At 51.5% G+C, this 27,985-nt stretch overlaps 1 protein-coding gene across 1 annotated transcript; it reads right to left on the bottom strand.

The window, feature by feature from the left end:
- Positions 1–533: 533 nt before the first annotated feature.
- CAPN11 (calpain 11) lies at positions 534–25,278 on the bottom strand. The gene is made up of 23 exons (XM_030795986.1): positions 25,240–25,278; positions 17,179–17,250; positions 14,482–14,732; positions 14,052–14,121; positions 11,609–11,727; positions 10,957–11,090; positions 10,644–10,812; positions 7,983–8,066; positions 7,796–7,881; positions 7,479–7,553; positions 7,155–7,315; positions 6,743–6,921; positions 4,510–4,521; positions 3,978–4,189; positions 3,640–3,679; positions 3,477–3,542; positions 3,333–3,390; positions 3,141–3,205; positions 2,817–2,885; positions 1,900–1,978; positions 1,686–1,802; positions 1,158–1,216; positions 534–1,035 (listed from the first exon to the last, which is right to left on the bottom strand). The coding sequence occupies exons 1-23, from the start codon at positions 25,253–25,255 to the stop codon at positions 1,009–1,011; spliced, it is 2,220 nt and encodes a 739-aa protein (XP_030651846.1). The 5' UTR covers positions 25,256–25,278; the 3' UTR covers positions 534–1,008.
- Positions 25,279–27,985: the final 2,707 nt, after the last annotated feature.

Below are 27,985 nucleotides of genomic sequence, written 5' to 3'. Positions count from 1 at the left end.
GGATTATAGGCATGTGCCACTACACGCAGCTAATTTTTGTATTTTTAGCAGAGACGGAGCTTTGCCATGTTGGCCAGGGTGGTCTCGAACTCCTGACCTCAGGTGATCTACCGGCCTTGGCCTCCCAGAGTGCTGGGATTACAGGCGTGAGCCACCACGCCCGACAGTTTCATTCATTTATGTGACCTGCTGGCTGCAGGTGTCAGATTTTTAACCTTTGAGGCCCCTGCAGTGCCACCTTTGGGGACCCCAGTTTGAAGCAGCAGATGAGAGTCCTGCCAGCCCTGGCTCAGCCCCTCTAGAGGCGCTCCACCATAGGGCACACCGCACAGTTCTTCACAGGGAGGGACTTGTGTGCTTAGCATCTGGCACTGCCCATAAACGCCAACTGTGGCCTCTAGTTATTGTGACAACTGCACATTTCTATGTGCTCCCTATCACCCTTGGCTGAGAGCTACCCAATCATTTGGTCCTGGGGAAGTGACTTCCACCCTCGCCAGTCTTTTCTTGGTATAAAAACACAGAGACATGGAAGCCAATGGCATGTGCTATTTATTAGAATAGTGTCCACAGATGGGGAGGAAAAGAGAGAGGCTGTGCCAGGATGGGTGGTCAGCAGGTAGGTGTGAGCAGGACAGCAAGCATGGAGGGTAAGAAATGGGCTACAAGTCCCTCCCCTATTCTTGGCCTCCCCAGCCAGGGGGACCCTGGGGAAGCATCAACTACTCTTTAGTAAAATATACTCAGAGAGAGCGATGGTGGGGGAAAGACAGCCATCAGAAGCCTGGTTGGGGAAAAAAGAGAAAGGCTCTGAGCTGGCGGAGTGGGCACGGAGGTCCCACTGCTGCAGTAAACACGGCACCTGGGACCTGGGCACTGCCACCTGGAGCCCATTTCATCAGCAGAGACCGGAGAGCTGAGGGCTACAGGAAGCACCCCACCCTCCTGGGCTAGAACCTCGCTGCTGCTGCTGCTGCTGGTAGAGATGACCAGGCTCCTATAGCGCCTCTATCCCCACATGGTCATCTGCAGCCACTGTGGAGACAGGAAGCAGATCCCAGGGTGGGAAGAGATGGGGGCAGGATGCTGGCCTGGTTTGGGGTTGAGGGGCAGGCAGGTGCAATCCTGCAGATTCCTTCCCACCCCTCTCCAAGTACCTGTTCCAGGTTCAAGCAAATATGGCCAGTATTCTTGGGGTCCATGGTTAGAAAGAATGCTGTGTTACAGAGGAAGCGGGGGAGAGGGGCTGAGTGCTAAGTCAGTGTTGCGAAAGAACCACTCCCAACTAGGTAGGAAGGGGCGACACCAGCTGTTCCTGGCTGTTCCCCACATAAATCCCCTAGCCCAGTGGGGAATTAATGATAGCAGCTCACATAGCCTCACCAGGAGCCAGGCCCAGTTCTGAGTGCCTTCCATAGACTAACTGGTTTAACCTGCACCTCAGTCCTTTGAGGGCAGTACTATTATTATCCACATTCTAAAGAGGAGGGAATGGAGGCACAGAAAGATTAAGTGACTTGCTCAAGTCACCGCTGCCAGCAAGTGGCGGAGCTGGGCTTTGAACCCATTTCATGTGTGCCTTATAAGGGGGAGGGGCTCTGGAGCAGCACCCATTAGGGTGGGTGTTTGGGAAAGGGCCTGTGGCCCCTGGCCTAGGCTGGGGAGTGGGTAGATGCCTAACTCACTGAACATGGTCTTTAGCCTCAGGAAACAGCTGATGAAGCTGTCGAAGTCTACGATCAGGTCATCATCTGCATACCTGGCCACCAGGACCTGCATTACCTTGTTGTTCAGCTTGATGCCTGAGAGAGAGAGAGAAGTGGGGAGGGGAAAAGTCTAGGCCTCTGGACACTGCCATCCTCTTCCCTGCCCCAAGGCCCACTCCTGACCCTTGGCCACCTGCTTTCTCAATAGCCAGGCGCATCTCATAGGAGTTCAAGGTGCCTGAATGGTCCTGGTCACACGCTCTGAAGATGTCCTGAATAGACAGACAGGTATGGTAGGGCCACGTGCATGGCATGGTGGTTGAAATAATGAAATACTGAGGCCAGGCGTGGTGGCTCATGCCTGTAATCCCAGCACTTTGAGAGGCCGAGGCAGGTGGATCATCTGAGGTCAGGAGTTTGAGACCAGCCTGGCCAACATGACGAAATCCCGTCTCTACTAAAAATACAAAAATTAGCTGGGCGTGGTGGTGCATGCCTGTAATCCCAGCTAGTCAGGAGGCTGAGGCAGGAGGCGGAGGTTACAGTAAGCAGAGATCGCACCACTGCACTCCAGCCTGGGCGACAGAGTGAGATTCCGTCTCAAAAAAAAAAAAAAAGAAAAAAAAAAGAAATACTTTAGGACAGTCGGCTCACAGCAGTGGTCTAAGACCCCATGCCCCCCTCCAACCCTGGCCCACTCCTGATATTCCTATCATCTGGTGACCTAAGGGTTAATTCCAAGCATGGGTTGTCAGGGCCACTGGTGTCCTGCCCAGCGCTCTGTGTGTGCATCCTTCATGACTAGTTGATACCTGAGCTATACTTGTTATAAAATATTTTGACTGGGTAATATGCCACACTCCAACAGACCCTTTTCTAGTGTGTGTGTGTGTGTGTGTGTGTGTGGTGTGGTTGTGTCTGTGTGTGAGTGTGTATGTGTGTGTGTGAGTGTGGTGTGGTTGGGTGTGTGTGTGTGTGAGTGTGGTGTGGTTGGGTGTGTGTGTGTGTGTGGTAGTTAGGGCTCGGGTTCTAGCTTCCCCTCATTAGTTCCATCTCTCCTAAGACCCTCTTTTCCTCACCCCTGGAGGCTGCCCCTTTAGTGCCCTTTACCGTCCATTTCTTGAGTTTTTTCCACAGGATCTTGAACTCTAGAAGCCCCAGCTTGCCAGAGCCATCTTTCTGGAAGGTGGTCAAGGACAACAGAGAAGGGAGTGAAGAAGGCATCCCAGGGGACAGGGAAGCAGCGGGGCTTCCTGAGGGGACACACAAGTGCTGGGGTTCCGGTACCATAGCAGCCAGAAGAACTGGCATCTTCTGCTACCCCAGAGCCTAATCCCTATCAGGGAGGAGGACGTGGCTGGCCCAGGGTGGCCATCTCTGGGCCAGGCTTGTGGGCAGGGGACAGGGCCAAGAGAGCACTGGACAGGAGGATACATCCATGAGGTTGATCATGCAGCGGCAAGCATCCAGGCCAAAGCCCTTGGTCTTGAAGCTTTTGACTGTGAGGAAGGGAAGGGGTAGAAAGGAGAGACAGGGTCAATGAGGTATCGTGGGCGCACTTGGAGTGATCAAGAGGGGCACAAAATATGGGGGAGGGGTCATGTGCAGCAGGAGCGGAAGACTCACATTTGATGGCCATCCTGTTGAGCAGCCTCTGGAGCTCATGCACCCCTATCTCCTTGCCCTAGGAAGGGGAACTGTGAACCCCACCCGAGCCCCTCCAGCCCCTCATTCCCCCTCTCATCAGCCCTCTGCCCGGGGCCTGCTCACCTCTCCTGCCACTATCTTAAACAAATGTAGGAAGTCCTGGTCCATGTCATCCTCAGAGACCTTTTCCTGGGGGCAAGGGAGCAGGAGAGGGACCTGGTCAGAAAACTTCCTTCACAGGCCCAGGAGCTTCCTTCCAACCCCCAGCCCTACAGCCTCCCCTCACCTCTTGGAGTTGCTCAGCATAGTTGACTTCATCCAATTCCCTGGGCAAAATGATTGAAAGCTCAAGAGTTACCATGGGGAGGGAGGAGGGGGTTTCAGCGGGGTGCTCTGGGGGGGTCATGTCATGTCTTTGAAGCAATATAGGGCAGCTCCATGGAATCTGGGTTCTAGTTCTATTTCTGGTTCTGCCACTAACTGAGACTTCACCGTCTCATGCCTCAGTTTCCCTGACTGTAAAATAGGGACAAAGTGAGGGAGGACCCGACAGCAGCTGCCTGAGCTTGATATCCTGCAGCTCTTGGGTGGCAGGCCTTGGAGCAGTGAGCTGCAGCCCCTTACCATGACTCGCTGTGCTTCTCGGTGAAGACCCGAAGCAGGAAGTCGGCATCTCTGTGTGGCTCAAAGGTGGAGGGAATAATGATATATTCCCCCGGAGGCAGCCGGAGTTGGCTGCTCACCTCCCGTGAGTTGGCGAAGATCTCTGAGAAGCCGTGGTCCTGATACTTCATGAAGAATTCCTTCTTCAAGTGGACATCCTGGATGTTCTGAAACTATATGCATCCTGGAAGTGGGTACAGGACTGGCATGGAGGTTAGGGAGGGAGGGTCCCCCAGGGTGAACGGCCTGGCCGGGTAGGGTTGGAGGTAGGTGCCACCACCAACTGCCCTGGCCTGGACACTGCCTAAGTGGCCCGTAGCCCCAGTAGGGTCTCTTCCTTTCCCGACCCCTAGCAGCCCCGAAGAGGGCTGGAATCCTAACCCAGTGACCCCCAGAGCCTCTCGCCAAATTCCACCCTCTGCCAATCCACTTGCAGCCAGGGGTGGGGTGGGTGTGTGTCCAGGAATAAGCCCCACATCTTTATCTTCTGTACCTCTTTTGGGACCTGGGAAGGGAAGAAAGAGGAGAGTCAGATCTCTAGGGTGGTGAAGGGCCTCAGGCCTTCAGAAGCCAAGTGGGATGTGTATAGTGTGTGTCTGTGTCTGTGTGTGTGTTGTTGGAGGGGTATTAAGGGCACTGGGACACTGGTGGTGGAGTGGGGCACGGGCTCTGACAGTTCAAAGGTCCTGGCATCAATAATCCCTCTGCTGCAGAGGTGGGAGGATTGCTTGAGCTGGAGGTCAAGGCTGCAGTGAGTCATGATCATGTCACTGCCCTCCAGCCTGGACAACAGAGTGAGACCCTGTGTCAAAAAAAAAAAAAAAATCCTTCGGCTTTGGATAGGAAAGTACAGTTTATACGAGGTAGATTTTTATCTTTCCAGGTTAAGGGAAGGAAACAGAATCCCAAAGCTGTGAGGTGATTTGTCCAACCTCAGAAGGCTGAAAAGTGAAAAAGCTAAGATAAAAATCTAGGACAGTGTTTTGCTTTTCCGTGGAACACTCATATCCTGCAGGAAGTGAATAGAAGATTACTAAAATTGAGGATCGAGGACAAATAAGTTTGTAAAAATGTAAGTTAAACAAAGTTAAACAGGTTGCTCTATTGCAGAGGTGGCTTATCAGCACCTCAGTGTGCTTGTATGCACCGGAGAGCTCAGGCTGGAGTAGTCTTTCCCGAGCTTTTTTAACCTGGAAGATGTCTTTGAGACAGTCTCACTCTGCACCCAGGCTGAAGTGCGGTGGTGCGATCATGGCTCGCCACAGCTTCAACCTCCTGAGCTCAAGTGATCCTCTCACCTCAGCTTCTTGAGGAGCTGGGACCACAGGTGTGTGCCACCATGCCTGGCTAATTGTTTTTTTTTTTTTTTTTTTTTTTTTTTTTTTTTTTTTGTCGAGACAGGGTCTTGCTGTGTTGCCCAGGCTGGTGTTAAATTCCTTGGGCATCCTCCAAGTGATCCTCCCACCTTGGCCTCCCAAAGTGCTGGGATAACAGGCATGAGCCACTTCCCCCAGCAAAAATGTTATCCTGAGGCACCAGTCTGTTAGCCTGGTGGACTAATGGCCCTAAGAGTAGGGCAAGGCTTGTATCTATTTTGCTCACTATTGAACCCCTGGAGACTGGACAGGGGCCTGGCATACAGTAGATGCTCCATAAATACTTGCTTATATAAGGGAATGCAAGTGAATGAACAACATTCTTTTGGAGAATCTGGAGAATTTTGCAAAGCGTGGTTTGGCTTGGGAAATGCTTATCAGGGCTTTTTCTTGGCTCCTGGAGTGAGTACTGCTGGTGGGGCAAACAAGGAGGACGGATTGTCGGGGGGGCGTGTGGAAAAGTCTCAGAGCGCCTGGGAATCAGGACACAGACTTGGCCTCTAACCCTTGGACGTGTGAGCTTGGGCAAGTGACTTCATGTCTCTGGCCCGCAGGCTCCTTCCACTTCCTTAAAGGCGTTAGTAGTTAGTATTCCTAAGACCTTTGGAACAATGCCTGGCACAAAGGATAAAATCTGTGAAGAGAAAACTGCCGGCTCTGGCTTGAAAAGCACAAAGCACCATTCAAGAGTCAGGGCTCAGCCTGGGCAACATAGTGAGATCCTATCTTACAAAAAATTAAAAAAACTAGCAGGACAATTGCCTGTAGTCCTAGCTAGTCAGGAGGCTGAGGTGGGAGGATTGCTTGAGCCTGGGAGGTCAGGGCTGCTGTGAGCTGTAATCGCGCCACTGCATTCCAACCTGGGCAACAGATTGAGATCCTGTCTTAAAAAAAAAAAAGTTAATAATCAGGGCTGTGAAGCCTGTTGGAAACTGTCCCTCTCCCAGGCAGGAAGTGGCCCCGGGGAGAAAGGAGTGAGGCCAGGCCGCCAGGTGTGGTGGCTCACACCTGTAATTCCAACACTTTGGGAGGCCGAGACAGGCAGATTACCTGAGGTCATGAGTTCCAGACCAGCCTAGCCAACATGGTAAAACCCCATCTCTACTAAAAATACAAAAATTAGCTGGGCATGGTGTTGCACATCTGTAATCCAGCTATTGGGAAGGCTGAGGCACGAGAATCACTTGAACTGGGGAGGCGGAGGTTGCAGTGAATGGAGATTGTGCCCCTGCACTTCAGCCTGGGCAACAGAGTGAGACTCTGTCTCGAAAAAAAAAAGAAAGAAAGAAAGAAAGGAGTGAGGCCAGGTGAGGGACAGTGAGTGGCCGGAGGGACCAGCCAGGCACCCACCGAGTAGAGGACAAAGCCAATGGTCTGCAGCTGGGCTCCTCGCTGCCGTGCATGCCGCCAGTTCTTCTGCATTAGGGCCACCAGGCAGGTGCAGACCACAACATTGTCCTCTGCATCATCCTCTGGGTCATCCCCCTCAGGGAGACAGATCTTAAACTGGGGGTTGGTCCAGAACGTGCCTGTGGAGGAAGCGGGTCAGCATGGTTATACAGGGCCTTGCCTTGGCCACGCCCTTCCCAGGGTGGACCAAGCTTCCCCAGCCACACAGGAGCTGTCTCCTCCACACGGGCTGTGAAATCTGACCTCATGGACCCTGACTCCAGTGACTTGTGCCCCAGGTCTGGTTTCATGGTGAGCCGTGGCCCATCCTTCGCTCCCTGCACACCCCCTCCCCCCTCACCCCCTCACCCACCGGGGTGGTTCCTGCAGCCCCCTGCGGAGCTGCCTCTGCGCCAGCTGCCCTCGTAGAAGGTGGTGTGCCAGTAGCTCTTGTGGTCCCCAGAGAGTGCATCAGGCGTGAGGTTGCAGATCTCCAGGAGCGTGAAGTTGTTCAGGAAATCTTGGTAGGACATCCTGTGGTGGGGTGGGGGTGGAGCCCATCAGCAGCACACTTGCGTCCTCAGTTCCCTTTCCCTGAACCACCCCCCACAACCACCCCAAGCCTCCCCATCCGAGGCACAGAGAGGAGCAGAGCAGGGAGATGAAGGACCAGGGCCTGCAGCGGTGGTACACTGACCAGAACTCCCCATCCTCTGTCTTGTGCAGCAGCTGCATCTGGATGTCTGGGGCCACCTCTTCCCACTCCCTGGCACTGGAGCAGAGATGGGCGGTGGAAGGAGAGGGGCGGAGGTCACGTGGCACCTCCTTCCTCTCCAAGGGACTGCCTTTTCCCTGAATATCTGCCTGCTGGGGTGAGGAGCTAGATGGAGAATCTAGAGGGAGGGGCTTTGCCCTGTTGTACAGGTTGTTCTCCCAGATGGGACACCAGTCAGTCCACCTGGCACTGCCTGCTGTATCCTCAGACCGCCCCTCACCTGGGTTGGGGGCACCTACCTGTCACTCCAAGCTCCATTCCACTCAATCCGGCCCCAGGGATTCCGGACCCGAATCAGCGTTTCCGTTTTGCCTCTGTAGTGGACCTGGGTGGGTGGGGGTGGTTAAAGGTCAGAGTTATGGGGTCAAGGAGATGTTCTCCTCCTTCTCAGGGTCCTCGGGGTAGGGGGCATTTCTCAGGACTCACATCCTGAAGTCCAGTCACTGAGTAAGCATGCCCTCTCACCAGCATCTTGCCGGTCATGGATTCCAGTTCACTATCACTGGTGACCTACAGAACAGAGAGGGAGGGAGGGCATGGAGCACCTGGACTGGGCACCCAAAGGAAGGGGAGAGCTCTCCAGGTTAATTTTTTTAAACTAAACTTTTAAATTATCATTATTTTGAAATAATTGCAGATTCACATGCAATTGTAACAAATAATACAGAGAAATCCCATGTATCCCATACTCAGTTTCCCCCAGTGGTAACATCTGGCAAAACTACAGTGAAATATCAAAACCAGAACGTTTTAAAAATTGTTATTATTATTATTTATTATTATTTGAGACAGAGCTTCGCTCTTGTTGCTCTTGGAGTGCAGTGGCGAGATCTCGGCTCACTACAACCTCTGCCTTGCAGGTTCAAGTGATTCTCCTGCCTCAGACTCCCAAGTAGCTAGGATTACAGGCACCCGCCACCGTGCCTGGCTAATTTTTTGTATTTTTAGTATAGATGGGGTTTTACCGTGTTGGCCAGGCTGGTCTCGAACTCCTGACCTCAGGTGATCTGCCCACCTCGTCTTCTCAAAGTGCTGGGATTACAAGCGTGAGCCACCGCACCTGGCTTTATTATTATTTTTGAGACAGGGCCTTACTATGTCACCCAGGCTGGAGTGCAGTGGTGTGATCTCGGTTCACTGCAACCCGGACCTCCTAGACTCAAGCAAGCCTCTCACCTCAGCCTCCTGAGTAGCTGAGACTACAGGCTCTTGCCACCATGCCCGGCTAATTTTTGTATTTTTAGTAGAGATTGGGTCTTGCCATGTTGCCCAGGCTCGTCTCAAACTCCTGAGCTCAAGTAATCTGCCCACCTCAGCCTCCCAAAGTGCTGGGATTACAGGTGTGAGCCACCGTGTCTGGCCCAGAATGTTGATATGGATGCAATCCGTAAACCTTATACAGATTTCCCCAGTTTTACAAGTGCTCACTTTTGTGTGCTCTATGCAATTCCATTACGTGTAGTTTCGTGTAGCCACCACCACAGTCAAGATATAGAACATTTCTATCACCACAAGCATCCCTTGAGTCGCCCTTTTATAACCAAACCCATCTCTTCTCATGACTCCCTTTCCCTAAACCCTGGCAACCAGTCATCTGTTCTTAATTTCTATTATTTTGTCATTTCAAGAATGTCATTTAAGGCCAGGCACAGTGGTTCACACCTGTAATCCCAGCACTTTGGGAGGCCAAGGAGGGCGGATCACCTGAGGTCGGGAGTTCAAGACCAGTCTGGCCAACATGGTGAAACTAAAAATGTGAGGGAGGAAAACCGCTTGAACCCAGGAGGTGGATGTTGCAGTGAAACGAGATCACACCACTGCACTCCAGCCTGGGTGACAGAGTGAGACTCTGTCTCAAAAAAAAAAAAATGGATATCATGAATCATGCAGTGTGTAACCTTTGGGGAGGATTGTCTTTTTTTTTTTTTTTTTCTTTTTTCTCAGCTAATTAAATTTTTTTTTTTTTTGGTAGAGATGAGGTCTCACTATATTTCTTAGGCTGGTTTCGAACACCTGGGCTCAAGCAATTCTCCCACCTCAGCCTCCCAAAGTGTTGGAATTACAGGCATGAGCCACTGCACCTGGCTTGGGTTGGCTTTTTTCATTCGGCATAATTCCCCTGAGATCTGTCCTAGTTTCTCTGAGTATCAATAGTTTGTTCTTTTTTATTGCTGAGTAATATTCCACGGTGTGTAATCAACACAGTTTGTTTAACCGTTTACTCATTGAAGGACATCTAGGTTGTTTCCTGTTTTGGGGCTATAATGAATAAAGTTGCTGTAAACATTTGTGTACAAACATTTTTGGAGACATGTCTTCATTTCTCTGGGATAAATGCCAAGATGCAGGGTCATATGTAGCACCCTGGGTTCATGTATTTCATTGAGCAAATGTTGGTTGGGTGCCTATTGCATGCTGGGCTCCTTCCTAAGTTCCAGGGTCCAGCAGTGAATGAGACAAAGAAGGTCACTGCCCTCATGGAATGTGAGTACTATCTGGAGAAGATGGGCTATGAGTGAAAACATAGATAAGCAAGATAATTTCAGGTCACAATAAATGTTGGGGAGAAAGTAAAAACCAGACAGAAAGTAAACAGGGCTGTCCGGGCACCATGGCTCATGCCTGTAATCCCAGCACTATGGGAGGCCGAGGCAGGTGGATCACTTGAGGTCAGGAGTTTGAGACCAGCCTGGCCAATATGACGAAACACCTTCTCTACTAAAAATACAAAAAATTAGGCAGGCATGGTGGCATGCGGCTGTAATCCCAGCTCCTTGGGAGGCTGAGGCAGGAGAATCACTTGAACCCAGGAGGTGGAGGTTGCAGTGAGCCGAGATCTTGCCACTGCACTCCAGCCTGGGAGACAGGATGAGACCCTGTCTCAAAAAAAAAAGAAAAGAAAAGAAAAAGAAAGTAAATAGGGTGGAGACAGCGACTTTAGACGGGGAGGTGGGGAAGGCTAGTCTGGGGAAAGGGCAGTTGAACTGAATGAGAAGGTGCTGGCCATGCAGATACTGGGGGAAGAGCCTTTTGGGTGACAGCAACAGCAGGTGCAAAGGCCCTGAGGTGGGACCATGCTTTGCTTACTTCAATGGAGCAACCCATGAGGGAGGATCGCTCCACGGCCTTCCTAAGGAGCCTGAGCAAGTTCTGAGGGGGCCTCTGGAGTTGGAAGCTCTGGGCCACGCCTCCTGTGAAGTCCTCAAGGCCCTCCATGGTACTGCCCCCTGACAATGCTTCATAGGACCCATTCAGCCTGTAGGCACAGAGAAGGCACTGTTGGGCTCTAGGATGGAGGTGAGGGGAGGGAGGGATATCCTGCGACCCCCTCCCTTCCCCCTGATTCCAGCTGCCCAGACAGAGGCAAGGCAAGCCCTCTTCCTCAGCTCCCAGCACTCACTTGGCATACGCCTTCTCCAGCAGGGCGCTCCAGAACTCACTGCGTTCGGTTGAGTGCACGAACACCAGCTTGTCATTCTTTGTGGGCAGCCGGTCATCCACCACCACGTTCACCCACTGCCCAAACTGCCAAATCTGCGGGTAGCAACGCACACCCCTTGCTTGGGAACTCTATCATCAAGCGCCTCCTAGTGGCCAGACCTGATGACACGCCAGTGTCAGAGGCTCCACTCTCCAGAATCACTGAATAGTGAGGGAAAGGTAACCCAAAGCCTGAGCCTGGCCCCGCCTCCTCTCCAGCTTCTGCCACGGTCTCCCGAGGGGAATTTGTCCACATGTTGCTAAGTTAAAGGGGCAGATTACAAAAATTATGTGACAAAGACTACCAGTGTCACACACACCCACACATACAGTGGAGAGGAAAAGAGGGAGAAGGGAGAAAGAGCCACAGATTGCTAACAACGATTATCTTTTGGGACTTAAAAACTTAGCTTACATGGTTTCTTTGGTGGGCAGATATTTCTCTGATAATTAGCCCAAAACCCACCCTAATAAATGCTATTTTTCAAAAGGAAAGAAGGTAAACTTCAAAGCATTTATGATTCTTCCCCCGCCCCCCACAAAGCCATGGCGGCTCTCACACTGTCCTTCACCTGAAAATGGAAGATGCCAGCATAGTTTTTCTTGAAGCTCTGTCCTCTGGGCACCACACGGTACAGCAGTTTGGGGCAGGTGGTAAGGGAGCCGATGGCAGCCAGCAGCCAGCAGTCCCCTGGAAAGACAGGCAGGGCTTTGCCACCCCTGAGCAACCCCATATATGTGGGTGGGCCTCAGAATCCAAGGCCTAGGGGAGCAGGAACTTGACCCTGTACCCCATTCTCACCCTCTGGCAGAGAGGCACCCTCCCTCAGCCCTCCCACTAAAGAGTGTTCAGGAAGAAGGCAAACAGGGAGAAACTGAAGGCAGAGAGACTCTAGTAAGGTGAGTTTCTGTACATTTTCTTTTTTGAGTCAGTGTCTTGCTGTGTCGCCCAGGCTGGAGTGCAATAGCACGATCTCAGCTCACTGCAACCTCTGCCTCCCGGGTTTGAGCGATTCTCCTGTCTCAGCCTCCTGAGTAGCTGGGACCACAGGCACCCGCCACCACACCTCGCTAATTTTTGCATATTTAGTAGAGATGGGGTTTCACCATGTTGGCCACGCTGGTCTTGAACTCCTGGCCTCAAGAGATCTGCCAGCCTTGGCCTCCCAAAGTGTTGGGATTACAGGTGTGAGTCACAGTGCCTGGCTGTACCTTTTCTATTATGTGAGAGCCACATGCTTTTGTTTTCTTGAGTTTGGAAAAGAGGAACTTTTGGCCTTAGGCTCTAGGAACCTATTTTTTTAAAAGTAAATTTTTATATATAAGTAGAGACAGAGTCTCACTATGCTGCCCAGGCTGGTCTTGAACTCCTGAGCTCAAGCAATCCTCCTGCCTTGGCCTCCCAAGGTGCTAGGATTACAGGTATGAGCCACCGCACCTGACCAGTAACCTGCTTTCTTTGAGACAGAGCCAATACTCTCCACATTCTTCCAACAGATCCAGTCACCTTCCTGCACCCGGTGAGTACACTGGTGTGGCCATGAAGGTCCCAAGAGGTCTCTCCCTCATGTCACCCACATTATATTGGGGACCCAGGGCTCAGTATGTACCCCAGCAGGATCCCTGGAGCTAGGCATTGAAGTGGGTATGAGACAGTGTCCCTGGCCTGAAGTTCAGCTAAAGGGAATCCTATGGGAGGTGAGCACTACAGACCTCCGTTGCCACCTGTCTCCTGGGCATCTCAGCCCTTGCTGGATGGGGTCCAGGGCAGGGTGCTGGCCATCCTAGGCCAGGCTGAGGTTGAGGGGGCAGAAAGTTTCTATGATTACCATAGAACCTTGGTATTTCTTGGCTGCCTGGAAAGAGGAATATTAAGGGCACTCCAATCCCCCTCACTGTTAGAGTGCCTCGGAGAAGTGAATTCCCTCCTCCTCCAGCACATTGTCCCTCCAGCCTACTGAGCCACAGCAGCCACAGCAGCGGCCCTGGGGTCTAAGGTCTCCTTGGCCTCTGCTCTGCCCACACCTTGCCCTTTTTTCTGTCCCAAGGGGACAGAATTCAGTCTCAGAGAAAGCCCACCCTGGCTTTATCCCTAAAGAGGCAACGAGGGATCCGGAGGAAACCCTTGAACAGGACCAGACTTAGGGAGAAAGATCTACCCTGGGGCTTTCTATGGGAGCCTTGTGAGAGTGGGCTGAGTGGACCCTGTTGCCCTCCTATTTGATACCCCAGATTGATCAGGTTCTAGCACCTGTAGTGGTTTCTTCGACCATCCTCCCTTCCAAAGGTAGAGCCTAATTCCTCTCCTCTTGAGTGTGGACCAGATTCAGTGCTTGCTTCTAACAAATAGAATATGGTGGAAGTGATGATGTGCAACTCCTGAGACTAGGTCAGAAAAGGCATTATGGCTTCCCTCCTTGTCCTCTCTCTTAGATAACTTGCTTTGGAAGAGAAAGCTACCACGTTGCGTGGACACTCGAGCAGCCCCATGGAGAAGCCTATATGGAGAGGAACTGGGGCCTCCTGCCAACAGCCAGCAAGGACCTGAGAGCTCCTGCCATGTAAGTGCACCCTCCTAGGAGCAGACCCTCCAGCCCCAGGTGAGCCTTCAGATGATCACAGGTTGCAGACGTCTTGACTGTAACCTCCTGATAAACCCTGAACCAGACCCATCCAGTGATTCTGCTTCTGAATTTCTAACCCACAGAAACCGGGAGATAAGAAATTTTTTTTAAGTTGCTAAGTCCTAGCTAATTTATTATGTAGTCATATATAACTAATGTTCCCCCCAAAGACCCAGGCTGCAGCAGGCAGGGAGCGGCATCCAGACTTGGGAGGGGCAAGAAGAATGCATGGTGTTCTCACTGTCATCTCCTCAGAAGGGGAGGGACAGGGGAACAGAAGCAGGCTGTCTGAACCTCAGGGCTCCCTGTTTTCCAGCTTCAAAAGATACCCTGGCACCCCTCCCCCAATCCTCTTCCCCAGGTGGAGACCAGCTTCCTGTGCCCCACTCACCGAGGATCCCCTGGCAGATGTCTGTCGGAGAAATCCCATCCATGATGAAGAGAGGGTTGCTTATGATATCCTGCAGCAAAGGAATAAAGGTTTCAGGGGTCCCAGGACACCCCCTCCCCACCTTTCTCCCACTTTTGCTGGGGAATGATGCCCACCTTGGGGAACAGATACGAGGGGCAGGGAGAGGGTACAGGACCAACTTGGCACAGCTGCAGCTTGTGATAGCAGAGGTTGGTGGGTGAGTTCCTTAGAGTTACTTAGGAGGTTTGGCTTAAGCATATTCAGAACCGTCCCTAGCTCTGATGAAGGTGGGGCCTAGTGCCAGGGTCAGAATGGGGTGGTGGGGGGCGTTGAAGATTCTAAAAGTGATAGAGGGATCACTACAAGCTCCCCTCCGTCCATGAGTCCATGCCTCCCTTCCAGTTCCCACCTTGGGCCGCTGCCAGCAGATGTTCTGCACATGTTTGGAGTTGGGGCCCAGGTCCTTGAAGCCCAGTGAGCTGGGTTCAGCAGGGAATAAGGGGTCCTCGAAGAGCTCCCCCTTTCTTAGACAGGCTGCTCGCAGCTCCTCAAAGCTCTGGTTACCAAAGTTCCGGGCGTTGTGGTGCTGGCCCACGCCCTTGGTCTTGAGCCGGCTGTTGTGTATGTGAACCACCATTCCTGTATCAGTAAAAGTGGGCTCTGCTTAAGAAAAAAAAAGACAAATAACACAATTAAAAAATGTAATAAGCTGGGCACAGTGGTTCACTCCTGTAATCTCAGCACTTTGGGAGGCGGAGGTGGGAGGATCTCTTGAGCCCAGGAGTTTGAGACCAGCCTGGGCAACATGGTGAGATCTCATCTTTACAAAAAAAATTTTTTTAAATTAGCTGCGCATGGTGGCATGTGCCTGTAGTCCCAGCTACTCAGGAGGCTGAAATGGGAGGATCACCTGAGCCCTGGAGTTCTAGGCTGTGGGAGTTTGAGGCTGCAATGAGATGTGATGGTGGTGCTCCAGTCTGGGTGACAGAGCAAGACCTTGTCTCTAAAAAAAAATAAATAGGCTGGGCATGGTGGCTCACGCCTGTAATCCCAGCACTTTGGGAGGCCAAGGTGGGCAGATCACCTGAGGTCAGGAGTTCGAGACCAGCCTGACCAATATGGTGAAACCCTGTCCCTACTAAAAATACAAAAAATTAGCCGGGTGTGGGGGCAAGGTGCCTGTAATCCAGCTACTTGGGAGGCTGAGGCAGGAGAATCGCTTGAACCCAGGAGGCAGAGGTGGCAGCTAGCTGAGATCATGCCACTGCACTCCAGCCTGGGCGACAAGAGTGAAACTCTGTCTCAAAAATAAATAAAAATAAATAAATAAATATATTTTTTTAAAGGAAAGAAGACAGTCACAAAGAACCCCATATTGGCCTGGTGCAGTGGCTCATGCCTGTAATCCCAGCACTTTGGGAGGACAAGGTGGGCGGATCATGAGGTCAGGAGTTCAAAACCAGCCTGGCCAACATGGTGAAACCTTGTCTCTACTAAAAATACAAAAATTAGCCGGGCATGGTGGCAGGCACCTGTAATCCCAGCTACTTGGGAGGCTGAGGCAGGAGAATTGCTTGAACCCAGGAGGTGGAGGTTGCAGCGAGCCGAGATGGTGCCACTGCACTCTAGCATGGGCAACAGAGTGAGGCTCCATCTCAAAAAAAAAAAAAAAAAGAACCCCATATTGTGTGATTCTATGTAAATAAAATGTCTATAGAGAGAGACAGAACGTAGATTAGGGGTTGCCTGTTGCTTAAGGAGATAGGGGATTAGAAGTTGATGGCTAAAGGGTATGGGGTTTCTTTGGGAGGATAATGAAAACAATCTAAAACTGGTTGTGGTGTTGGATGCATAACTGTGAATATACTAAAAGCCACTGAATTATACACTCTGTTTTTTTCTCTTTCCATTTTTTTTTAAGAGGCAGAGTCTTGCCATGTTGGCTGGTCTTGTTCTCCCACCACACCTGGCTGGAATTGTACTTTGGAATTATCCCTTTTCGTTTTTTTTTTTTTTTTGAAACAGAGTCTCACTCTGTTGCCCTGGCTGGAGTACAGTGGCTTGATCATGGCTCACTGCAGCCTTGACCTCCCGGGCTCAAATTATCTTCTCATGTCAGCCTCCTGAGTAGCTGGGACCACAAGTGTGTGCCACCACGCCTGTCTGATTTTTTAACTTCTAATTTTTGTAGAGACAGGATCTCACTATGTTGCCCAGACCGGTCTTGGACTCCTGGGCTCAAGCAATCCTCCAGTCTTGGCCTCCCAAAGTGCTGGGATTACTGGCATGAGTCACTGCACCCAGCCAAATGGTACACTTTAAATGGGTGAACTGTAGGGTATTTGAATTGTCTCTTAATAAAGCTGTTTAAAAAAAAAAAATGGCCTCCAGACCATCTAAACAGATGCTGCTATTTTTTTTTTTTTTTTTTTTTTTTGAGATGGAGTCTCACTCTGTTGCTCAGGCTGGAGTGCAGTGGCATGATCTCGGCTCACTGCAACCTCCGCCTTCCAGGTTCAAGTGATTCTCCTGCCTCAGCCTCCCGAGTAGCTGGAATTACAGGTGCCCACTGCTACATCTGGCTAATTTTGTATTTTTAGTAGAGATAGGGTTTCACCATGTTAGCCAGGCTGGTCTTGAACTCCCGAACTCAGGTGATCCACCTGCCTCAGCCTCCCAAAGTGCTGGGATTACAGTCATGAGCCACCACGCCCAGCCTAGACGCTGCTCTTTTAAGGAGAGTGGAAATAATGGAGTGTAGAGAGCGGAGGGCAGAGGGAAGGGCTCCTGGTGCTGGGCTGGGTCAGGTTATGGCTGAGCGGGTGGCACTGGGCGAGTGTCAGGGTAAGAGTCGAGTCAGGCTGACTGATGGATCCTGGGCCTGCCAGGCTGCTTGGGACTCTGGACACCCTGCCCACACCTCCGCCCCCAGGGAGACTGCAAACTGCCAACATCCCTTCCTGAGGGTAGCCTCCCCTCCCCCCGCTGCCCTCCCCACACAACACGACTGACTTCCCCCACCAGCAGGCCCAGGGGAAGAGAAGAGAGTGAAGGAGGAGGAAGAAAACAGGAGGCCACAGAGCCACGACTGAGTCTGCAGTCCTACCCGCACATGAGCCCCGAGGCTTATCCTCCTGTGATCCATCCAGGCTCTCTGCTGACTCTGTAAGACTCGGCCCTAGAATAAGAAAGAGAGTGGGAGGAGGGGAGGAAGGCTGTGGTCTAAAGTTAAACAGAGCCCAGCTGGGGCTGGGGTGTAGGAAGATTTTAGAATGAGGAAAAGAACTGGGTTGGGGCTCAGCTACCGGGAGGGCAGCAGGGTTCTTGGGTTGTTTAGAGGCGAGACCCTGATTGAGCCCACAGAAGGGTGAGTCCCCCAGAGGCAAGAGCAGGAGGTCTCAGTTATTCCTCCTCCCCTGAGTGACAGAATCAGGAGACTAGTTATAACAGCAGAGCTGACAGCACTGAGCACCTTCTCTGTGCCAGGCACACCAGCCCTACAAGGGGGTACCTGCAATACCCTGATTACTGGAAAAGGGAGCAGACGCCCAGAGGATAAGCAGCTTGCCCGAGGTCACAGAGTGAGGGTTGGGCACGCGGTGAAGTCCGTACTGCAGACCCTGGACCAAGCTTGCAACCTTCACCCTATGCTGAGCCTCCCGAGGGGAAGTGTTTCTCCTCAGCCTGAAGGCTGGCAGAACCCACCCCATCTCTGCTAACAAAGGCATTCACAGATGATTTGTTGCTGAACTTATCCCCCTTCCTCTTGCCACTGCCCCAAGCAAACCCCTTCTCCTGTTCCACACAAGTACCTCCTTGGGATTTCCTCAGGTCCTATAATGACCCCCTGTTCTCCTGGTCCCCCAAAATCCCAACACACCGCATCCCACATCAAAACAGTCACGGAGTCCTTCACAGGGGCATCCCCTCCTAGGACCCTAATTTCTCATTGCTACCATCACTGTCCGAGGCCAGGGCCTTCAGACAACCCCCAGACCTCAAATGGCCTCTTGTTTCCTGAAGACTGTCTCCAATTCATCACATATGCTGCCCCTACCACACATCACACCAACTCCCTTCGAGTGAGGTTTTGAACCCTTTACTTCTTCCAGAAACTTTCAGGACATTGCTTTGCCAGCAGGATAAGGCCAGCCCCCAGAGCCCCCTCCAGCCCTGGGCCCACCACTCCCAGTACAAACCCATCCCTTTGACCCCTCTTGAGTGTTCCAGACTTGGGGAGACCCTGTCTGTCCAAGCAGCTCTCTTGAGCTCTGTGCCCCAGGAGAGATAGTCCCTCCAGCAGTCTCCTCAGCCTCATCCTCCCCTTCCCTCCACCTAGCCAGAGACCTGGGGATCTTCCCAGACCCTGTCACTATGTCCCTTGCACTGTCTACTGCACCCTCTTAGCATCTCTCCTGTCCTTCTCCACACAGCCCGCGATCGGGGCTGCCCCTGTGCAGAGCCACATTCAGTGCAGTAAGCGAGGACTAGAAGCCAAGCATCCCCTCACAGGGAGGCCTCCCAAAACATCACTTTATCTCCCCATGCCTTGGCTTCTCCACCTGTGAGATGGGTGATATTCTAAAGTGTTTGCATTTGTTTCTGACACAAAACTCACTCAATAAATTAACCTTAAATAGCAAAAATCTAGGCCAGAAGAATGATTTCCTATCTGGCGCCTTTCTTCTAACATCCTCCTCCCCCACTAGTTCTCCACAGTGTTAGCTGAGATTTTGAAAATGCAAACCTGGGGCGGCATGGTGGCTCACCCCTGTAATCTCAGCACTTTGGGAGGCCGAGGCAGGTGGATCACTTAAGGCTAGGAGTTCAAGACCAGACTGGCCAACATGGTGAAACCTCGTGTCTACTAAAAATACAAAAATTAGCCGGGTGTGGTGGTGCACACCTGTGGTCCCAGCTACTTCTGTGGCTGAGGCAGGAGGTGGCTTGAACCTGGGAGGTGGAGGTTGCAGTGAGTTGAGAGAGCGCCACTGCACCCCAGCCTGGGTGGCAGAGTAAGACTGTGTCTCAAAAATAAATAAATAAATAAAAATAAAATAAAATAAAATAAAATGCAAACCTGATTATAGATACTGCTCCCGCTCCCCAATACTTTAGATGTCTCTCCCTTGTTAGCATGACAAACCTAAACCAGGCTTCCACCTGCCATCTGGCCCCATGCCTTTCTGCACAGGTTACCCTCATTCCTCTTCCCATCCTTGTGCCTCTGCCTGCAATCATTCCTGATCCCATGCTCACACTGGGTCCACTGGGAAAAAGTCCTGTTCAGCCTCCCAGTGCCTGCTTGATGCTGCCTCCTCCGTGAAGCCTCCCCTGTGGTGTCTGCGCAGAACCTGGGGCTGCGCTGGCATCCCACACTTTTGTTAGGACACCCATCACTACCTGCCTTCCCTGAGTTAACCTGTCTGCCTCCTCTGTGAGGCTGTGAGCTCTCAAGAGGAGAGGGCGAGGCCATCTTGTATACTACTGAGTTTCAAAATGCTGGCTCAATAATGTCTGCAATGAATGAACGGATGCCTTGCTTGGTATTGTGGTTAATTATTCATAGATGTTTTCTCTCTCCCACCCCTCCCCTACTCCCTATCCTGCAGCAACCCCAATGTACTATATATTTTGTTTATTGTTTACCTCCCTCATGAGTGAAAGCCTGTGAGGGCAGGGATTTTTGTCTGCTTTGTTTGCTGCTGTATTCCTGCTGCTGTATTGAGTACATAGTAAGTGTTCAATATAGATACACTTTTTTGAGACAGAGTCTCACTCTGTTCCCCATGCTGCAGTGCAGTGGCACAGTTACAGCTCACTGCAACCTCAGACTCCTGAGCTCAAGCGATCCTCCCTCCTCAGCCTCACGAGACCAGCAAGGGGAACATAGTGAGACTCTAGTGTCTACAAAATAAAAATTTTTAAAAATTAACTGGGCATGGTAGCATGTGCCTGTGGTCCCAGCTCCTCGGGAGGCTGAGGTGAGAGGATTGCTTGAGGCTGGGAGTTGGAAGCTGCAGTGAGCCATAATCCTTCCACTGCGCTCCAGCCTGGATGACAAAGTGAGACCCCCATCTCAAAAACAAACACAAAATAATAAGGTTAAGGAGACTCAGCATCCTGAATTTTGCTTCTCCGTAGAGCCTGCAACTTGTGATGAGAAGATATTAGGAATCCTGCCTCAGTTATGAGTAGTGAGCACTTATATAGCATTTCTAAAAATAATGGCTAGCAGTGTTTGAGGGCTCATGAAAATAGAGCCTTTGGCTTGTGATGAGAAGATATTAGGAATCCTGCCTCAGTTATGAGTAGTGAGCCCTTATATAGCATTTCTAAAAATAATAATAGTTAGCAGCGTTTGAGGGCTCACTACATGCCTGGCACTATTCTAAACACCCTACGTGCATTAGCTGATTGAATCATCACAACAACCCCACTGGTTAGGCTTACTCTTATAACTTCCCTGCTATAGACAGAGAAACTGAGGCAGAGAGAGGCTGAACTTCCTCAGACTCAGTGGGCATTAGAGTCAGGGCAGGCTGCTCTATGCTGTCAGCCATCAGGCTCGCTGCCTTGCTGGGAGGTCGCCATGGTGAGGAGCCATGGCTGTGCTGGAGAGGGTTGAGTGAGTCAGCTGGCCTCGGTGCGCCCCCTTCGTCCACTGCACTTCAACTTGTGTGTGGTCTTTGTGAAGTCACTTCCCCTGTGTGGAGCAGCTGACGGGGGTGTTGAGGATGGATAAAGGTGTTGGAAAAGGGGTGGCTTGTCCCTTTTTAGCAGAGCTAACGCCCTGGGTTGCACTAGAGCCAGAGAATCAGCTGTGTGACCTTGGGCGAGTTGTTTGACCTCCCTGAGCCTTGGTTTCCTCACCTGTGTATAGAGGCTGCTGCATTCTACCTGCGAGGGTGTTTCAGGATTGAAGAATGCAACGTGTGAAAAAGACTGGAGTTCAGCAGGTGCTCAGAAAATGTTAGTCACCTTCTCCCCACTGACCTAGTTAGTCAACTGGTATTTGTTGAGCTCCTTCTAGGATCACATGGCCCATGCTCTGTGTCACATATGCGTCCCTCCATCATAGGATTTAATGATACTAGTGATATGACTCCAATATCGGAGTCATGTGCGTGTGTCTGTCTTTGCCACTGGTTTGAGCTCCTGAGAGCAAACCCTAACTCGTGTTAGACATGTTTTGTGGAGAATTTATTCTGGGCTGGTACTGAGGGGTCAAAGTGAATGCACCCCCAACATGGAGTGTGGAGAAGACCCTCCCATGCGCTTCCTCCCCCAGGTTCAGCTCCATGGGCCACAAAGACAGGAGAAAGTGCCATGAAAAGGGGCCACCAGGTTGATGGAATCATCAGGGAGCTTCTGTGGAGGACTGACAATCCTCCTTTCCCTACTCTAAGCACATCCCATTCCCCTGAGGGTGGGGTGCACTTTGACGTCCTGGTTCTGGAAGCATCAGGGCCGGGAAGCAGGGAAGAGGGTGGGTAGAGCCAGAGTCTGGGAGTTCTTCTCGCTCTTTTCTGCCTCCATTTTCCTCAAACCCTGTCTCTTCTAACCCAAGCCCTCTGGGATTATCTTAGAAATGGTAACGGAAGCTCCCTCGCCCCCTCAGGCTATGATTACAGGTGTGTGTGTGTGTGTGTGTGTGTGTGTGTGTGTGTGTCTTTGTTCAAAGAGACTGAAGGGGGCTGCAGGGGCAGGGGGATAAACAGTGGAGCCCCCCTCAGATGAAGAGGGTTCCGAGAGAAGGGTGGAAAGCAGTCCTGAGAGGGGAGAGCTGAACACTTCTGTTTCAGCCCCTATCCCTATCTGTGAAGCTGGCAGATCAGGATGACCATTCCCATCTGACCTGGGTGGAAGCCAGGGCCTCCACAGAGAGATTGAGTCAGAGGTTCTCAACCCGGGGTGATTATGGCCCCCAGGGAACAGGTGGCAATGTCTAGAGGCAGTGTTGGTTGTCATAACTGGGGCAAGTCTCAGGGGAGCTACTGGCATCTAGTAAGTAGAGGCCAGGGATGCTGCTGGGCGCCCCTCAGTGTAGAGGAAAGTCTCCACAATAAAGAATTTTCCAGTTCAAAATGTCAAGAGAGCTGGGGTTGACAAACCTGGGTTGAACGAATCATCTAAGGCCATTCACACGATAAGGCAAACCACTCCATGCTCTTCCACCGTGCAGTCGCTCCAGGCAGCCTCTACCCTGGCTGCTCTGAGGACTGAGGGTGTCGAGCTCTCCGGGGGGCCTGAAAGGACCAGGGAAGATGCTGTTGTTCAAGAAGACTGAAAGAACATCAGAGGGCAGGCCAAGCCAATTCAGGTTCCATCTTACCTCCCTTGTCTCATCTCCCCAGAGCCCTCTGTCCCCTAGTCACCACCGAGCCCAACAAGCCATTTCTCACTGTCTGGCCCCCAAACCCTGCTTCGAAGCTGCATACCCAGTCCCCAGGGTGTGAGGTCATTACTCAGCTCTGACTTGCAGGAAGGACTGACACACCTATCCACACCACCACAGTTGTCATGGAAAATGTGTTTAGGTCAGGCACTGTGGCTCACGCCTGTAATCCCAGCACTTTGAGAGGCTGAGGTGGGCGGATCACCTGAAGTCAGGAGTTCAAGACCTGCCTGGCCAACATGGTGAAACCCCGTCTCTACTAAAAACACAAAAATCAGTTGGGTGTGGTGGCATGTGCCTGTAGTCCCAGCTACTCAGGAGGCTGAGGCAGGAGAATCGCTTGAACCCGGGAGGTGGAGGTTGCATTGAGCCAAGGTAGGGCCACTGCACTCCAGCCTGGGCAATAGAGTAAGACTCCATCTCAAAAAACAAAAACAAAAACAAAAACAAAAAAAGCACCAAAAAAACCCCCAAAAAACAAAAGAAAATATCTTTTTAGAGAGGGCAAAATATCCAAGCTGTCGCATGGGCTAGGAGCATAAGCAGGCTGAGACAGACAGATCAAGGCTGCCTGTGGGAAGCACAGACGGATGGCCAGAGCAACACAGTAGCTCCCCTTATCCCTAGGGGTACCTTCCAACACCCCCAGTGGACACCTGAAACTGCGGGTGGTACCAAACCCTGTATATACCAATACCGTGTCTTTCCTTTATGTACATACCTATGATAAAGTTTAGTTTATAAATTAGGCACAGTAAGCAGTTAACCATAACAAGTAATAAACTATAACAAATACAACAATATAATAACAGTAATGCGAATGTGGTCTCTCTCTCTCAAAATATCTTAATGTTTTCAGACTGCAGTTGACAGTGGGTAACTGAAACTGCGAAGTGTGGAAAGCAGGGGCTGCTGCATTTTAAAAGGCATGAATGGACAGGAAGCTTTCTGCTGCAGCTGCACATCCTGTCTCCTCCATCGGACTGAGAACCTGTAGATCGTTTTGTTTGTTTGTTTGTTTGTTTTGTTTTGCTTTTTTGTCTTTTTTTTTTTTTTTTTTTTTGAGGCGGAGTCTCGCTCTGTCGCCCAGGCTGGAGTGCAGCGGAGCGATCTCGGCTCACTGCAATCTCCACCTCTGGGTTCCCGCTATTCTCCTGCCTCAGCCTCCCGAGTAGCTGGGACTACAGGCGCCCGCCACCACGCCCGGCTTATTTTTTGTGTTTTTAGTAGAGACGGGGTTTCACTGCGTTAGCCAAGATGGTCTTGATCTCCTGACCTTGTGATCTGCCCACCTCGGCCTCCCAAAGTGCTGGGATTACAGGCGTGGGCCACTGCGCCCGGCCAGATCGGTTTTAACTAAATTTATTTTATTTTATTGACAAAAAAAGTATATATCTGTTGTGTACGACATGGTTTTGAAATATGTGTTCATTGTGGAGTGGCTCAGTTGAGCTAATTAATATCTGCGTTACTGCACATACTTGTTATTTGTTTGTGGTGAGAACACTTAAAATCTACTGTCAGTGATTTTCTTTTTTTTTGAGATAAAGTCTTGCTGTCTCGCCCAGGCTTGTGGTGCAGTGGCACGATCTCGGCTCACTGCAACCTCCACTTGCCGGGTTCAAGAGATTCTCCTGCCTCAGCCTCCCGAGTAGCTGGGATTATAGGCACCCGCCACCACACACGGCTAATTTTTGTATTTTAGTAGAGACATGGTTTCACTATGTTGGCCAGGCTGGTCTCGAACTCCTGACCTCAGATGATCCACCTGCCTTGGCCTCCCAGAGTGCTAGGATTACAGGCATGAACCACTGTGCCTGGCTTCTCTCAGTGATTTTCTAAATGCAATACATTGATATTAGGGGACGGTAGATTTAAGGACAGTTTGATTTCCGGCACTGGGAAAAAACTAAGATGTTGTCTCAGGGAACTTTTAAAAAAATAATAAATACTAATAATTAATAATAATAAATAAATAAATTATATTTTGAGATGAGGTCTTGCTATGTTGACCAGGCTGGTCTTGAAATCCTGGGCTCAGGGCACTTCTGCAGAACAATGACTGGGTTTGGGGTCACCTGCTAGGCCTAAACTTCCTAGAGTCAGGTAAACAGGGAGGGCCTGAGAAGCTGGGAGGCTGGGTCTAGGGGCCCATGGTCTCGCGGTGCCCCAGGCTGAAGGTGAGGTACAGGGCTGACCTTCTGCTGGCCAAGGCTGGCTGCCCTCTGTGCACCCCAGCCCCATAGGAACAACTCAGGTCTGCCCAGCCCTCCCCTTCCCCCCAGCCCACTCTCCCCCATCTCCTGGAGTCTGGTCCCCGGCTTGCCTCAGGTAGTCCTGCCCCTGCCACCCTGAGGATCCCATCTTCCTGGGCTGAGGGACCTGCTTTTCTAGGCTTAGGAGAGGTTTTCTCTGTTCCCTAAAGTTTTCTTCTCTTCGTGGGCTTTTTCACACAAACCCTTTTCCCCAGCAGCCATGACAGTGGGATGGCCGGCCCCTCTCTTCTCCCCAACTCCAACTGTCAGTGGAGAGGAGAAAGAGTTCCTGCCCGGCCTACCACCCAGTCTGACCACCAGTGGCCTATCCTTCCCCAAACAGTCTGAGAAAGAGGCCCAGGTCCTGTCCTTAGGGAGCATCCAGTCTGATGGAAAAGTCACTGTCTGTACCCTTAAGGGGCACCCAGTCTAATGGGGGACAAAGCTCCTTCCCTGGGGGAGGCTGTAGCCTGCAGGAGGTACAGGAGTGGGGCGAGTCCCCAAGAGTGCCTACCTGGGGAGGACAGCATGCTGGTGGCTAGCTCGGTGCTTGACAGTTGAAAGTTCTGGTGGGAGGGGGAGAAGAGACCCTCCCCCTAGAACTCTCTCATGGCAATGGGATTCCTAGGTCAGCAGCCCGTTTAACAGCTGCCTTCCCTTTTCTCCTTCTCAGTAACCCAGCCCCTTACCCAGCTGAGGGCTACCCGCTTTAGGGACAGATGACCCAGCATCCCCACCTTGCACAGCCTCCACCAGCCTGGCTGTCCTCACTGTATCACGGTCATCCCATCAGGGTAGGTCCCAGTCCCTTTCTTTCAGCCCAAGGTTTCCAGGAAGGGGTTGTCCCTGACACACCAACCTGACCTTTACATCCAGAAAGCCTTCTCATTCCCAAAACCCCCTTTCTCATTGACATGGCATTTTTCCTGTGTTGCTGTCTTCACATGGCACCCTCCTCTGTGTCTCTTCTTCTTCTAAGGACACCAGTCATATGGGGCTAGGGTCCCATGTATGTATGACCTCATCTTAATTGAACGAATTACATCTGCAACCACCCTGTTTCCAAATGAGGTCACATTCTGAAGTACTGGGGGGCCAGGACTTCAACATGCCTTTTTGGGGGACACAATTCCATCTGCAACACTCTCCTTGCCTGGCCCCAGTCTGGCATGGTTAGGCCACTGGTCTGACCACATGTCCTGCCTCTGCACTGGAAAGGGGGAATGCTTTGAGCTAAGAACTCTGCTCTGGAGTGCAGTCTTCTCTGGAGTGTATGATGGCTGAGAACAGGGACTGTCAAGGTCATCCCAGTGCCCCTCAGCCCTGCCTGGTGCTAATCAGGCACAGAACAGGTGTGAGAGCACCCAGTGGGATCAGAGAACCTTGTTCCAAGCTCCGATACAGGAGCTGACCTTGGGCGAGCCCTCCCCCTTTCTCCTTTCTGGGACTCAATCTCCTCATCTACGAGAATATTAATTATGGCTTGTTATTATGTGCCAAACACTGGGCTAAGAACTTCCTACTTCTTTAATCCTTAAAACAGCTAGAGGGCATGACATCGCTATTCCCATTTTATAGATGAGGAAAGTGAGGTCCGGAGGTAAGATGCAACTTGCCCAGGGTCATACAGCTTTTAAGCAGTCGAGCCAGGATTTAAACCAGTAAATTCAGGTTTTTTTTTTTTTTTTTGTTTTTTTTTTAGATGGAGTCTCGCTCTTTTGCCCAGGCTGGAGTGAAGTGGTGCAATCTTGGCTCACTGCAACCTCTCCCCCCTGGGTTCAAGCAATTCTCCTGCCTCAGCCTCTCAAGTAGCTGGGATTACAGGTGCCCACCACCACGCCTGGCTAATTTTTGTATTTTTAGTAGAGACAGGGTTTCGCCATGTTGGGCAGGCTGGTCTTGAACTCCTGACCTCAGGTGATCACTCGCTTCGGCTTCCCAAAGCGCTAGGATTACAGGCATGAGCCACCGCGCCTGGCCATAACTTCGGCTCTTATCCGTATCTTCTGCTGCCCCCAGCTGTGAAAGGAGGAAGTGGACTTTGGGGATCCTGTGGTCTCCCCTGCCCACTCCTGATTCCACTATTGCACCTCTTGGATGCCTCTAATGTGATCTGCCTGGATGTGAACTCTGTGACGAGGTGCCAGGGGCAGGGTGCAGGCGGGCACAGGTGTTCCTCTCTATTACAGCCTCCCACCCCGGGGAAGGGCTGTCCCCAGGACTCTTGCTGTGTGTGCTGCTTGCGGGCATTATCTGGAGTTTCACCTTTGGAAATGCTGGAACCTGGTTTTGAACTTCAGGCCCTGCAGGAAAGGGAAGGCATGCTGGGCAGATGAGGAATGAGGGGGTCTCGGCTAACCAGAGGTGGGGGCTGAGGTCTGTCCAGGCCATGCTTTGCAGACAAGGGGGCTTGCCAGGCAAATGGCAGTGGCGTGCCTGCCCATCCATACAGAAAACAGGCTTCGGGAGCACCGGGAAGCCTTCACACAACCAAGGTGCTCCTTTCAAAGCCATGCCGATTTTTGTCCAAACACCAGCAGGCACTTCCTTGGCCCCAAGACTTTGGGGACTCTACCTGGGAGCTCATCTTTCACAACACTGCCGATCTGACATATATATGGAGGCTGAGGCCAGGACCAAGGCCTCAACTTTCACCTCCACTGTCACCGGCCCATCCTCCACCCACAGCCCGCCCATAAACACCGGCCCTCCAAGCTGTGTTTGCCGCAGCCCCCTGCAGCCTGGGGCTGGACCTTGGGCGCTCTTTGCTCCTGCTCCTTGCTGGCGCCTGGGCAATCTTTATCAGGGTTGCTGTGTTTGCTGTTCCTGCTGTTGGTGGTTCCTGTTGACTTTTGTGGAACCTGGTTCTCCTCCTCCTCTAGAGGTCTCTTTTCTTCCCTCTAGGAGTTCCTTTTTCTTCCTTTTCTTCAGGGTTGCAAAGTGATTTAGTGACAGAATGACTGGAATGCAGGCCTCCTACAGTACATGCTGTGTGTGCATGTGTGTGGGTGTGGACCTCATGGCTCTGTGGACCTTTGCAGGGTGGGCTACAGCAGTCACAGGACCTTTCTTCGAGAGGGTGAATTTTTTTTTTTCTTTTTTTTTTTTGAGACAGGGTCTTGCCCTGTCGCCCAGGCTGGAGTGCAGTGGCATGATCTCAGCTCACTGCAGCCTGCACCTCCCAGGTTCAAGTGATTCTCATGCCTCAGCCTCCCAAGTGGCTGGGATTACAGGGGTGCACCACCATGCCCAGCTAATTT

This window comes from Nomascus leucogenys, chromosome 17 (genome assembly GCF_006542625.1).
Source record: "Nomascus leucogenys isolate Asia chromosome 17, Asia_NLE_v1, whole genome shotgun sequence".
Lineage (NCBI taxonomy): Eukaryota > Metazoa > Chordata > Mammalia > Primates > Hylobatidae > Nomascus > Nomascus leucogenys.
This window is presented reverse-complemented; position numbering and strand designations above follow the sequence as displayed.

Excerpts from the sequence above, each read along its gene's own strand:
- CAPN11 (XM_030795986.1), bottom strand. Across the intron at positions 14,122-14,481 it reads TCTGCTGGCAGCGGCCCAAG|GATATCATAAGCAACCCTCT; the intron begins GTGGGAACTGGA and ends CCTTTGCTGCAG. Across the intron at positions 7,316-7,478 it reads ACAGAGGATGGGGAGTTCTG|GATGTCCTACCAAGATTTCC; the intron begins GTCAGTGTACCA and ends ACCCCACCACAG.